Here is a 14,121-nt window from a genome sequence, read left to right on the forward strand (position 1 = left end):
GGATTCCGAAAACGTTCAAAATTTTCCGGCCAATATATCATCCTTTGCAATATTCTGGAAAACTCGCCTAGAGGCTCGTTTAACATAAATATTTGCAATTAAAATTAAGGTGGAACACCCTATCCTTGCTATTATTCAAATTGCACGCCACAGGAGACCGCAGAAAGTTTCAAATTAATTAAGAGGGTCATAAGACGGGCCGTTAAGGAGGCACAATGGTAACCCCTTGGTTTGGCCGCAGTACATGTACATGCAGTACCTTAACGTGACACGATGCGGCTGATTTGTTAGGGTCTAAGAAAGCATGGGTATTGTCTGCTTCTATATATAATTAAGACCATTTGTAAAGGAAAAACTATGTCGCGAAACCTAGTGGCTTACACGGAAACCTGCTGGTAGCAGACTGCTGCGTTCGGCATTTTCGGGTGCGCTCGATACATCAATATCGATTTTCTTTATGTTTTTCTAGAATTCGTTAGGTACATTACGAGTACAGTAAAATTGCAATAATATGTATTAATTATTTACAAATATCTGGGAGACATATAAAAACTCAAAAATGAGCGTTTACCCAGAGATAAGACCTAGCTAGATCGATTTTTTGCCCCCGAAAACCCCCATATACCAAATTTCATCGAAATCGTTAGAGCCGTTTCCGAGATCATTGAAATATATATAAATAAATAAATAAATATGCAAGAATTGCTCGTTTAAAGGTATTAGATTAATAAATAAATATATAAATAAATAAATATGCAAGAATTGCTCGTTTAAAGGTATTAGATAAGTTCCAGTACTGGCAACTGAGATTTTACTGTGCGAGTGCTAGGGAGTTGAAGCCCATAACTTGGTCCGTATTCCTAATGGGCTGAGGGCTATTAGGAGCCTTCTTCCGTCACCTTCTGGCTTTGGACCCTCGCCAATATCTCATATTTGCTATCTGCTGTATACATTATTGTCACTTGCTGTGAAGATCGCAGGCAAACAATTCGTGTTAACTTAAATTTAAGTACCTTTAGAAAATCTACCCTAAGCGATATAACGTACGTATCTTAATTGAGTAATTCTACATATTCCTTAATTAACTTTTTCGAACCGAACGCATCTCACATCTTTTTTGACAATTTTTAGACCAAAAGAGCGGTTATATTCTTCATTTGTAATTTAATTGTCGTTCAATTTCATATTTAATTCTCCAACATTATTGGGTGTATTCATTATACCCACTCTAATTATTCTTATACTCTATAGATCACTCTTTTTCTACATTTTCATAGAATCTAAGAAATGTTATATCTACAGGATAAGTTACCGAATTCTTGTATGTTTTTCTGTCTTCGTACGTTTTTTATTCTTTCGTATTTTATATTAAAATACATTTTCTTCCATCACTTACGTAAGTATAACATCTGTATTCCCAAATTAAAAATATATAAGTAATGTATGAAAATGATACAAATAGTCAACACCTTGGAAAATTGAATATCCCTTTTAAAATTCACGTGGAAGATGCCTGAATAGGGTGACGTGTAACAAATATGTCCCGGGGAAGGAGTCCTTTGTGCACAGTGCACACCACTGCGCTGACGTCGCCTGCGAATTTATTTTTAAGACGTAATTCTCCGTGGGCGTAACGAATGCCAATAACATTGACAAAAGACTTGGTGCTGTGAAGATCCTTTCTGTGTGATAGGTAAGCATTGATCATAAAATTGTCTCCGGTCGTAGGGACTTTTCGCAAGACAAATGATCGAATTTAATGACGTATGGCCTGCGTATGGCGCACTCGTGGCTTATTTAAGTGTTGAACACTCACTGAACCGTATTTGAGTTGCATGTACTTTAAATAGATAAAAACAAAAAAAACCGGCTAAGTGCGAGTCGGACTCGCGCACGGAGGGTTCCGCACCATCAACAAAAAATATAGCAAAAATATCGTGTTTGTTGTATGGGAGCCCCCCTTAAATATTTATTTTATTTTATTTTTAGTATTTGTTGTTATAGCGGCAACAGAGATACATCATTTGTGTCATGCTATCGCAATAAAATTTCAACTGTCTAGCTATCGCGGTTCATGAGATACGGACGGACGGGCAGCGAAGTCTTAGTAATAGGGTCCCGTTTTTTACCCTTTGGGTACGGAACCCTAAAAAGAATCGAGTTGAATTGGGGATTAACAATACCAACTTCTTTAGTTTTCTTATAAACTTGTGCAATCAGTCCTCAAGCGGTGTTTACAGCATTTATTTCCCGGCGTGACTTTTGCAGTTCCAACCTCAAGAGCTTCGGCCTGCCCGACCGTATCTGGCAGGTTGCGGTCTCCCGTGTCCGGTGCCAGAAGCGTTAACAACCCTGCCACCAGGGACACGGCCCCAAATATCACGTTTGGAAGACCAGTCCAATACACCATCTGGAATGATAAACATTTATTTTAATAATTACAAGTCCTGATATACTGATGATAGTGATGAGTGGTTCAAATAATAAAGAAAATAACTTGAATAACTTATCTTGGGGTTGTTAACCTTCGTAATTTCCTAAGGAAAACGTGTTTAATTTGTTCGGCTATCGTATAATATCTGTGTGTACTTTAACTTTTGTTCTTGGTAGGTATTATTGAATTCTTGGTGAATATGTCATCACTAATCCAGATGAATATCATTAAGACGAGAAAAATGTCTATGATACGTCGATACGTACCAACAAAGCCAATTGCGGTGCTATTATAGAACCAATTCGGCCAATAGACGAGCAGAGTGCATGCATTGAGTTCCTTGTGTGAGTGGGGAACAATTCCGATGTAAAAATGTAAACTGTATTGAAGGCCATAGACGCCATTAGTTTTCCTGCCATGTACGTTGAATTCACAAGCCACAGGTCTGAAAATGAAATATGTAGTATATGGCAGCTTATTTTACGAGCTAATAAATAGAGCTTGTCCAGTCAGACCGTCACATTCTGACCTAACTGTTCAAATATACCGTAACACAATTACAATTTTACCATACTAATATAAGGATGTGTTTCATGTATGTTTCAGATAATTAATCTTATTGAAATATATGCCAGTGATCAATATGCAGCCTTTTCCCTCAATTTTATTGCTATTTTGTTGTGACCAATATTAGAGATTCTAACAAGGCTGCGTTATATTATAGTAATATTGTGTATACAATTGTAACTAAAATGTTACGTTTTACGACATAGTAACGGACACCCGCTTTCTATTAGTTAATAAGATCGACAAATATATACGTTCACTTACTGTTCGGTATAAATGGTTGCCCAATACAGAAGATGGCGCAAGCCAAGAAGGATATTGTCAATGGGCCTGTCCTGTTAAACTTCTTAAGGATGTATGCTCCTAAAATGTAGCTCAAGATGTCCATGACCGACGTCATTGCGAAATTTACATATTTATTTCCTTGCAATATTACTGAATTTAAAGACATTCCGTGGCTAACGAGAGTGCATGTTATCCACCACACGATACAAACGAAAACTCGTTTCAATATAGACCTCGATTTAAAAGTGTCTCTTAATGCGGCGAAAAAACTGGATTCGTTATCCTCTTCAAAAGATATCAAGTTAAGATTTTCTTTTAATTCTATTTTATTCATCTTGGCAGCGTTTCGAATAATCTCTAGCGCTGCTGATTTCTTTCCTTTGACCAGAAGCCACCTGGGGCTTTCGTCTAGCAAATAGATTAGGAATATGGAGAGTAGCCCTGGGATATAAATCACTCTTAGTAAAGTTCGCCAATAAGGGACAAGCCAGGCAAGCAGAGGCAGAACAAGTCCCCCTATTCCGTAACCCATGTTACATATAGTTGAAAAAGTAACACGCGACTTAGTTGCCACCATTTCAAGACCTGCAACAAAACATTCGGAGCTTATGATTTAATATCAAAACTTTAAAAAACTATTGTTTATCGGGTCAAATAACAAAGTCTACGTTGTGTTAAGTTCATTAGGGAGTCATAGCTTCTGTCGTATTGATTTTATAGTTTAAATATATCTCACCTAGCATGTATAATGGCGAACAAAAATCTCCAATTGCAGCTTCTAATAACTCAAGGGCTACATAACTCCAATATGACGACACGAAAGTCTTGATAGTCCCCAAGACTGCGCCTGCTATGCCTGTTACAATTACTAAAGATTTTCTTCCGAATCTGGAATAAATGAAATTCTTGACATATGTTACATATGTAACATATAGTTACTTAAGACAAGATGGAAGGTAATAGGTTCTGTAACCTCGACTTATGCAATGATTCAGATGTATAAACGCCCTGTTTAAAACTTGCCATTTATTATCTTTGACGTACCTGTCAGATAGTGGCCCGACAATGAGTAGACCAATCATGTATCCGAAGCTGTGCACGCTTCCGATTAAAGTCCTCTTCCAGTCTTGGCATGCCAAGTGAAACTAAAAAGTACCAACAGTTATATACTTAACGTAAATTGATTAATTTGACGAAATGAATGATGTCGATTTTTTTATAGTTATCTTGGTCAGGAAACACTATAATGAGGTTACCTATGTTGTGATTAGGTACGTTATCATCAGTGAAGCTTTCCATTTATATATGTATTTGCCATTAAGGTTACCTCGGCCACAAAACTGTCAGGGTCATCATAAATCCATTCGGAACACGACGAAGGATTTCTGCACCAAACTGCTGTATCATTGACTGTATTATTGGTATTAGCGTTACTTCTGTCGTCAGATTCCAAAGTATCATCAACGCATCTGTATAAAACATAATTATTGACGGTTATACTTACTGGAAACTTAATAATTTTGTTCGTATCAATAAGGACTATAACGGTAAACGGTGTCTTTCGTCCAGTGAAACGTGTTACACCTTTAATGAAGAAAAAGTTAACTTACCTGTGTCCTACTTCTTCGGTCACAAAAACGTAATTACAATACCACATCGTTTCAATACCCGCCCCTAATATTAATAACACACAAGCTAGTGCATGGTAACGACCATATACTTTAAAATTTACTAAAACATCGTCCAAATACAGTGTGTCTAATAAAATCGACATTGTTATCAGCTTATTTAAAATTATACTTATTTTAATATACTTCGTATTGCCGTCCGTTACCCACAACACCTTATATTAAACTGCAGATTACCATACGAATAGTGTTTAATTTATTGTTTTCTTGGGATTTTCCACATTTTCCACATTTCAACCGTTTAATTTAACAATACAATAATATGTCTGCCAATGCCATCCAGGTAAAGGTGTGGAGAATAATTTGTAGGCGTATGTGGTTTACGTGAAGGTCGTTGAATACTAATAATTTAATCCCATCAAAAACAGTACATGTAAAAAGGTGCAAGTCTCGCAACGCTTCTACTACAAAAAAGTTTTGAGATGTAATGTGAAACCAAGTCGGTTATTTTAATCAGTGCCAGGGGGTGTTAAAACCGTATCACTAAGATATCTTTAATTTGTAATACGTATAATGACTTGGCCTTCGCACGGCTGCATAATGACATGAGGATCATCGTCACCTATTAAAAATAATTCTAATTGAACATAACGCTAGCGCTATTTGCAGTATGAGCATTACACATATTTACGAGTACGGTACGAGTAAAGCATTATGTACGACTGCCAAGTCATTATATGTATTACAAATTAAAGATATCTTATTGATACGGTTTTAACGTCCCCTGGCACTGATTAAAATAACCGACTTGGTTTCACATTACATCTCAAAACTTTTTTGTAGTAGAAGCGTTGCGAGACTTGCACCTTTTTACATGTAATGCTTTTGATGGGATCTCATCTCTTTTTGTAGGCAGTCCTTCTTTTCGGGTACTCGTACCCATACTATGTATACATATCATAACTAAACACATCTTCATTCATACTCGCATCGTACATCGTAGTGTACCTTTACGTAACTTTGTAATAGCATATATATATGGGATTACAAACTTACTAATGCAGTTCTTAGATTTTTAAAACGTGACTGATATTGCAATATTTTTAGGTTTTCTATGGCTTTAATAAGCTGAAAACTACTTATGTTTAAAATTTGAAGCTTGTGGGTATGCTAGAAGTACCTTACCCTACGGCTTACGTAGGCGAACAACGCGCGAACGCGCGCGGCGCGGCGAGGATGAAACAAACCCTTGATACGTATAGGTGTGTCCTACTCGTACGTGAGCGATTTAGACGCGAAGCGGCGCGGCGCGGCGCGCCGCGTTCGCGCGTTGTTCGCCTACGTAAGACGTAGCGTTAGAATTATGATGATCGTAGGTGAGTGAATGAGTGAGTGTGTCAGTGTCGAAACTAAGGCACTTTGACGTACAATAATTCTTAAACTACAAGTTCAGATTTAATGTTTTTGAGAATATATCTAAAGCATGTTAAGCCCTATATGTCGCTGAAAATTCAGGGTTCTAGCTTCAGCCAGCACAAAATTACAGGACGTCGAAAATGGCCTGAATCGCTTCGAGAAAAGGATGGTACGGCCGTGCCTCTTTGTTTTGCTCGACTTGGCGGGGGCACTGCCGTGCCCCCAGATCGTGATATAATCATAAAGCTAAATGTAGTATTCTTCATTAATGGCTGTATTTGTTTGACATGAATACTATAAAAACTTAAACGTGCACAATTTTATACTAAGACCGACTTTCTGTCAAGATTTTAGCCTCAATTTTTTCGGCCTGGTAGACCGTGTCCGGCAGACTCTGGTCCGCGGTGTCCGGCACGAGCAGCGTGGCGAGTCCGGCGATCAGGGACACCACCCCGAACAACAGTGTTGGCAGACCTGACCAGTACGCCATCTATAATAAAAGTAGAAAACAAAGCTTTAGATAGTATATCCCTCGGTACATATTTATCTAAGGCATTCACGCTTTTGAATAATAACGTAACAAAAATATTATATTCAACAATTAATTCCTTTGTATAAAACTGTTACGTATATATTGCATAGATTTTTTATTTTGGAATATTTACCAATAATGGCGTTTGTGGTGCTAACATACAGCCTATCCTTCCGACGGCCGAACACAACGCATGCATGGAGTTTCTTGACTGAGTAGGAAAAAGTTCAGAGGTGAATAAGTAGATGATGCAAAAATTTGCACACGATAAAAGTAAGCCCACCATGTAGTTGGTTATCTCGAGCCAAAGATCTGAAAAAGTAAATGATTTACAATCCGTTCTATTTGAAATGCTGCTATTCAGAATTAATAAGTACGTTATAAATTATTTATAAGCTCACATTTTGGTAAGAACGGTTGTCCAGTACAAAGGATGGCGCAAGCCACGAAGCAGAATATTAAAGGGCCTTTTCTATGATACTTTGCAATTATGTATGCTGAAAATAGAATTCCCAAACTTTTCATTGCAGCTGAGAGTCCAAAATTTATATACTTGTTGCCTCCTAATAACGTAGAATTAACAATCAATCCAAAATTAACAAAAGTGGCTGACGCCCACCATATGCCACAAACGAAAAATCGCTTTAGTAAAGATCTAGATGTAAACGTGTCTTTTATTACTGAAGCAAAGCTGGGTCCTTTGTTAACTTCATAAGATATATTGTTTAAATTTTCTTCTATTTTCATTTTATTTCGTTTTGCTGCTTTTTTTATTATTTTCAGAGCTTCCTCCTTCTTTCCATTGGTTAGTAGCCACCTTGGGCTTTCATCAAGTAAGTAGACGAAAAATATGGCGAGTAGTCCAGGCGCGTATATGACCCTCAGCAATGTTCGCCAGTAGGGAATCAGCCAAGAAACAATGGAGAATATAATTCCTCCTATACCAAGACCCGTCATGAATGTAGTCGAATATATGACCCGTGACTTGGTTGCCACCATTTCTACAGCTGTAACGTTATTATCATTTTAATAACCTTTAATTCGATTTAAATCACTCCAATCTATAAAACTGTTATGCCTATAATTTTATAGCTCTTATAGTTTTAAAAGGCGTTCAATTTATACAATAATAAGCCAAAAAATATGTCCTACCTAGCATATATACAGGAGACATAGGGTCACCGACTGCCGCTTCCATAAACTCTAGAGCTACGTATAGCCAGTATGACGTGACAAAACTTTTCATGCATCCCAGCGTCCCGCCTGCTACGCATGTTACTATAGCCAGGGTTTTCCTGCCGAACCTGAAACGATAAGAACGAAAGATTGAGAAATTACGTCACTTTTATCATTGTATCTAATTTAAAAAAATTCAAAGTAAGTGCGTTAAAGAACTTGTATTACTATCTACTCGCATATTGGTGTATGATTTATGGAAATTAGGGCTTAGATTACAAATCTACAATTATAGTCAGTATATGTATAATTAGGTACCTATTTACCTGTCAGACGACGGTCCAATAATGAGAACCCCAAACATGTATCCTACAATGTGCATGCTCCCGACTGAAGTTCTCTTCCAGTCTTGGCATGCCAACTGAAACTATAAAAGGACAGTACGGTTACCATCAGTTTGTCACTGACATAAACGCCGTCGAGAACGTAATTTACTTTCTATACATCTCGCTCGCACTCGCATATTAGTGCAAACGGGATGTATAGAAAGTAAATTACGTTCTCGACGGCGTTTATGTCAGTGACAAACTGATGGTAACCGTACAGAAATTATAATGTACTAGCGACCCGCCCCGGCTTCGCACGGGTTAACAAATTATACATAAACCTTTCTATCTATTTAAAAAACTGCATCAACATCCGTTGCGTACTTTTAAAGATCTAAGCATACCTAGGGACAGACGGACAGCGGGAAGCGACTTTGTTGTCTACTATAAGTATGTAGTGATTCCTGTAATGTTTATTTAGTGCAAAAGATATGTAATTTGCGCATTATTATTTAGTACTACTTACTTCAGCAACAAAACTGTCTGGATTATCATACACCCATTCCGGACACGCCTCAGGATTTTTGCACCATTCTACTGTTGGATTCGGTATATAACTATTATTTGAGCTTTCACTTATGTTAGTTGGCTCCTTACACCTCAAAATAAACAAAAATATTTTAATATTGTCTTTTTGGACAATGAACTAACTACTTTTTTTAACAAATTCTCTTTTAATTGGTTTATCGAAAAATAAAATTAAAAATATAAATCAATAGGTATGCAAAAAAGAACGTACAAATTGTTCTACTATTTAATAAATTCTATAGGAGCGGTTCTATAAGCAACATGTGAATAAACATACCTGTACCCCACTTTCTCAGCTACAATGACATGATTACAATACCATACAAATTCGAACATGAGTGCCACAGTCAGAGATATTAGTGCCACTCCATGATAACGATCGTACACTTTAAACTTGACCAAAACATCGTCTAAATCCAATTTTCCTAACAGGGGGTTCGCCATTGCAAATTTATTAAAATTATCACCATCACAAGCCTGCTGCTCCCAACTATTGCCGCTTGAAATGAGCCTTCGGTAAACTTACAGGAGCAATAACAGGAATATATATTTGGTTTTATATGAGATAACAGACAAGATACTTTCGTTTCACATCATTTACGTTAATCACGTTAATAGACTAGAATTGCTTACAACTGTGATGTATTCTCTGAAACGTATTAAATTGCGTGTCTGTGCCACCGCCACCGTTGGCGCTAGTCGCAGCTGTAATGTTCAGCCAAGGTATGGTTGGACCGGACCGATACAATGTTGTGAGCACGATGCTTACGTAAGCATCGTGCTCACAACATTGTATCGGTTCACCACGTATATGTATAAAATATAGTCTTAATTTAATATAGTCGCTGTGTTGTATCTTCTTGCTGTGTAACTTTTTCTTATTTAATTTTATTTGTTCACTGTATGTTATTATCAAGGCCCCAACGTGTCTGTTTTCTTTGACGGCGCAGGAACTAGTATCACTTCTCTCTCCTCCCTCTTGTGAAAATGCCACTTGTGAAAAAAGGACAACTATACTGTTGACAAGACGAACTTCAAATCCAGTTGTTGTCATTTTGGTGTCTACAAAGCTGTGGATGTGTGCGTAAAAACGTCTATATGTGCATTTTTAGGGACGAGAAAAGTCGATTTTAATCATGTTATATATCGATGAACGCTACACAGCGGAACGGAAAAGCGATTTATTAAAGCTTCAGTTTCTTCGTTAAAAATAAACAAAATTGAAATGCTAATGGATTATGAATATATTATAATATAATAAAATGATTCAATTATTGCGGAACACATATTTTAGTACGTATTTATGTATTGTAATTAAAAATCGGAACTTTTCCTTCGTTCCATGCTGTGGCGTTACGATAAAATCGTGATCTGATAACCACGATAAAGAGTAAAAGCGTTTTTTGTTCATTTTAAGTATCGGTAAACTTAATTAAAATTCAAATTGCAAGAAATGTCGATAGTTTATCGATATGGCTTTATCGACATGGCCACAGCAAGGTGGTTACATATTGTTAATCGTACATAAAAACAAAGTGGCAACAGTGACAGCTCGCTTAGGGACCATCTTCACAAATATTATATCTATGGTTATTATTTTGATGTCTTTTTCTTTTTGTCTGTTACCCTCCGTGATTCTTCTCACTTGATGGTCTCATCGGAAGATCAGTGCTGAAAGCCACCAGCAACATGCTGAAATGAGGCCATTTCGTGGCACTTCAATCTTATTTTATGTTTTCTTTTATATTATGTATTGTCTCGTTTGTGTGCTTAGGAATAAATGTATTCTATTCTATTCTAATAATTATATGCTGTCAAACAACTTTGTCAGTAGAAAAAGGCGCGGAATTCAAATTAGAGAATATTCACAGTCACTTGGTATATATTTTGGACTAATCCATTTAACCATTTTCAATTTAGAGTAGTTCAAAGGCAACTGTGGATTGTCATTTATTTCAACGTTTTCTAATAATTTGTTAGACCAAGTATTGAAAACGTTACAGTATATATTTGTGATCTACTCACAAAGCCCTTTCATTTGGTACCCCACATGGTATGTTAAAAAAAAAGTTTGTACTGCCGATTTTATGACGTCACAGCAACTACTCCCACCACTTTTGCGCGTGTCATCTCATATATTTGTGTTCAGGGCATTACACTAAATGCATCGATACCATATTCATCCATATCTGAGACGACATGAACGAAAAGTAACCTAAAGCCTGTTCGGCCGGCCTTCTAAAACAACATTTAAAAGTATCATATTACAGTTCTCATATTCTTTGCATTTATTAAAAAGTAATGAAATTAAAATGTTCGCATTGATTTTTCATCCAAATTAAGACCAGAATGATTTGTTGAAATGTTAGTTTCCATTTTCTCGGCCTGGCGAACTGTATCCGGCAGACTTTGGTCCGTTGTGTCCGGCACAAGCAGCGTCACGAGCCCCGCCGTCAGGGACACCACAGCAAACGTCAGTGTTGGCAGACCGGACCAGTACACTATCTACAATTTAAAATTTAACTACATTTACTGGAAGCAGAAGTACGTTAACGTATATTTAGGTTTATGCATTTATACTTATGGAAAATATTGTGTATCTCACATAGGTAAATAAATCAAAGTTCATCTCAAATCAGCCGAAATACATTTCTGTTCAAAGGCCAATGCCCTAGGCTCAAGCTCAGGCAAAGGAACATCCAACGAGCGATCGTGTGAACCTTGGGGCTGCCAGCAAGGCTAATATGGTCGACTTTTTATCATCTATCACCATGCCTGTCTGTTCAAACAAGTATGAAAGTGACGCATAACATGACAAATGATAAAATATGCGACCATGATATCCGTGCTGATCATTAATCGACCTAGTTAGTAGATAGGTATCTCCCACTAATGCATAAAAATTTGTTTATAAATGTCAATATTTATTATTTACCAACAAAGGCGTTTGAGGCGATATCATAGAGCCAATCCTTCCAACTGCGGAACACAGTGCATGCATAGAGTTCCTTGACTGAGTGGGGAACAGCTCCGACGTGAATATATAAATGATGCAGAAGCTCGTACATGACAACAGAAAGCCCACCATGTAGTTGGTTATCTGCAGCCACAAAAGATCTGAAAAATGTATAGTATGTAAACAATCGGAGTTACGTCGTGTCATACAGTTCTTCGGGATTTTGAGTAGCCTAACTGTGAAGTGAGGCCCCTTTTTTATAGAGGGGGAATGCATTACGCATACCACCCAGGCGCGGAGACGGGCCTGGGATGGTTATATGGGACTCTCCTCCTATCCTCACCTCACTGCTATACGGCGAAGTCCCAGGAACGCCGAAGTACTCTTCCGCAACGAAGTGAGGCCCATGCTCCAACTCCACAGCCTTATTCTTACATATTACTCTGTCTGTAGGCTATATTATGCTGTTGTCCAGAATTGCAAGCGGCCTTAGACTGTAGTGTCGGGATATAAAAACCTAATAAGTGAATAATCAATTAATCGACCGAATTAACTAAATTGCTTACTTACTTTTTGGTAAAAACGGTTGTCCAGCGCATAGGATAGCGCAAGCTACAAAACACACTATCAGAGGAACTTTTCTATTGAACTTATTAATGATGTTTCCAGCACAAAAATTACCCACGCATTTCATTGTAGCTGTAAGTCCAAAATTTAAATACTTGTTGCCTTCTAAAAACGTTGAATTGACAATCAATCCAAAATATACAAAAGTTCCTGCAATCCACCATATAGAACAAACGAAAAGTCGTTTCAAGAGGGAAGTTGATTTGAACGTGTCTCTTATTACTGTCGCAAAGCTAGGCCCCTTATCTTTTTCGTACGAAATTAAGTTTAGGTGTTCTTCTTTATCCATTTTATTAAGCTTAGCTGCTTTCGTTATTATCCTCACTGCTTTGTCCTTCTTTCCATTGGCTAGGAGCCACCTTGGGCTTTCATCGAGTAAGTAGATGAAAAATATGGCGAGTAGTCCAGGTGCGTATATGACCCTCAGTAACGTTCGCCAGTATGGAATCATCCAGGCTGCCAGTGCGAATAATATTCCTCCCACACCGGCTCCCGTCATGCATATAGTTGTATATGTGGCCCGTGATTTAGATGCAACCATTTCAATAGCTGTAATAAAGTCATCGTACTATTATGATGATAAGTAGTTTTCATATAATTTCTTGTATACTACAGACTCCCTCACCTAGCGTGTATATTGGTGATATTGGATCACCTATTGCCGCTTCCAAGAACTCGAGTGTCACGTAAAGCCAGTATGACGTGGCGAAACTCTTGGCGATGCCTAAAGTGCCGCCTGCTACACCTGTCATTATAACTAACGTCTTCCTTCCGAATCTGAAAATTAATTTTAATACCATTTTTGGTTTTTACTGGCTGTCAAAGGGTGGTGTTTTGATCATAACATTTTTTTTTGTTTTTGTTGCATATATTTCATAAATTTACTCCGTATATTACCTATCAGATAAGAGATCGGATCTATGTTTGTTTAATTTGACACTGATTTATGTTTATTCATAAGTGTTTATTAATTTATTTATCTTCGCCTATCTTTCGGTGATTAATAGTACTTTTGTTATCGGAAATATCTGCAACTTCTCTTTTTAGTTCCAAATTAGGTAGGTACCTGTCAGACAATGGGCCTACGGTAAGAAGCCCCAGCATGTATCCGGAACAGTGCAAGCTTCCAACTGAAGTTCTCTTCCATTCTTGACATGCCAACTGGAACTAGAGAAAATCAATGTATAATTATGAAGGCACAGGCTCTAAAAGTCTCTGAACGGAACACCTAGATTTTGTACGAAAGTAATGTATAATTATATAGTTGTGTAATTTACCTCCCCCACAAAACTGTCTGGATTGTCATAGATCCATTCCGAACACAACTCAGGATTTCTGCACATACTTATGTTCGAGCTGCCACTATGGTTTCCCAACGTTGAACTGATGTTATTACATCTGTAAAAGGAGAGTTGTTTCTGATTGAATGGTTTAGTGATAAACAGGGATAAACTCAACAGCTAGAAAATAATTTAGAATTCATAATTATGCAGTTTTAAAACGCGTATAAGTACCTTAAATAATAAATAAAACGTCACACAAAGTTAAGTTACTTTTGTGGTTACTTATTTGGCAACAGCCAGTTT

At 37.3% G+C, this 14,121-nt stretch overlaps 4 protein-coding genes across 13 annotated transcripts in view; 1 reads left to right on the plus strand and 3 right to left on the minus strand.

The window, feature by feature from the left end:
• The window catches only part of LOC134653399 (protein sprint), a 271,300-nt gene that overhangs the window by 181,303 nt on the left and 75,876 nt on the right, over window positions 1–14,121 (plus strand). The window lies entirely within an intron of this gene.
• On the minus strand, window positions 3,258–4,943 carry LOC134653635 (solute carrier family 22 member 1-like). The gene is made up of 5 exons (XM_063509030.1): window positions 4,897–4,943; window positions 4,614–4,785; window positions 4,331–4,431; window positions 4,023–4,174; window positions 3,258–3,871 (listed from the first exon to the last, which is right to left on the minus strand). The coding sequence occupies exons 1-5, from the start codon at window positions 4,941–4,943 to the stop codon at window positions 3,258–3,260; spliced, it is 1,086 nt and encodes a 361-aa protein (XP_063365100.1).
• LOC134653253 (solute carrier family 22 member 3-like) lies at window positions 6,635–9,425 on the minus strand. Its single transcript, XM_063508578.1, has 7 exons — window positions 9,230–9,425; window positions 8,891–9,023; window positions 8,365–8,465; window positions 8,015–8,166; window positions 7,264–7,869; window positions 6,996–7,174; window positions 6,635–6,820 (listed from the first exon to the last, which is right to left on the minus strand). Exons 1-7 carry the CDS (start codon window positions 9,394–9,396, stop codon window positions 6,656–6,658), a joined length of 1,503 nt encoding a protein of 500 aa, XP_063364648.1. The 5' UTR covers window positions 9,397–9,425; the 3' UTR covers window positions 6,635–6,655.
• LOC134653254 (solute carrier family 22 member 1-like) lies at window positions 11,245–13,712 on the minus strand. Its single transcript, XM_063508579.1, has 5 exons — window positions 13,602–13,712; window positions 13,161–13,312; window positions 12,479–13,084; window positions 11,888–12,069; window positions 11,245–11,457 (listed from the first exon to the last, which is right to left on the minus strand). The coding sequence occupies exons 1-5, from the start codon at window positions 13,637–13,639 to the stop codon at window positions 11,260–11,262; spliced, it is 1,176 nt and encodes a 391-aa protein (XP_063364649.1). The 5' UTR covers window positions 13,640–13,712; the 3' UTR covers window positions 11,245–11,259.

This window comes from Cydia amplana, chromosome 13 (assembly GCF_948474715.1).
Source record: "Cydia amplana chromosome 13, ilCydAmpl1.1, whole genome shotgun sequence".
NCBI lineage: Eukaryota > Metazoa > Arthropoda > Insecta > Lepidoptera > Tortricidae > Cydia > Cydia amplana.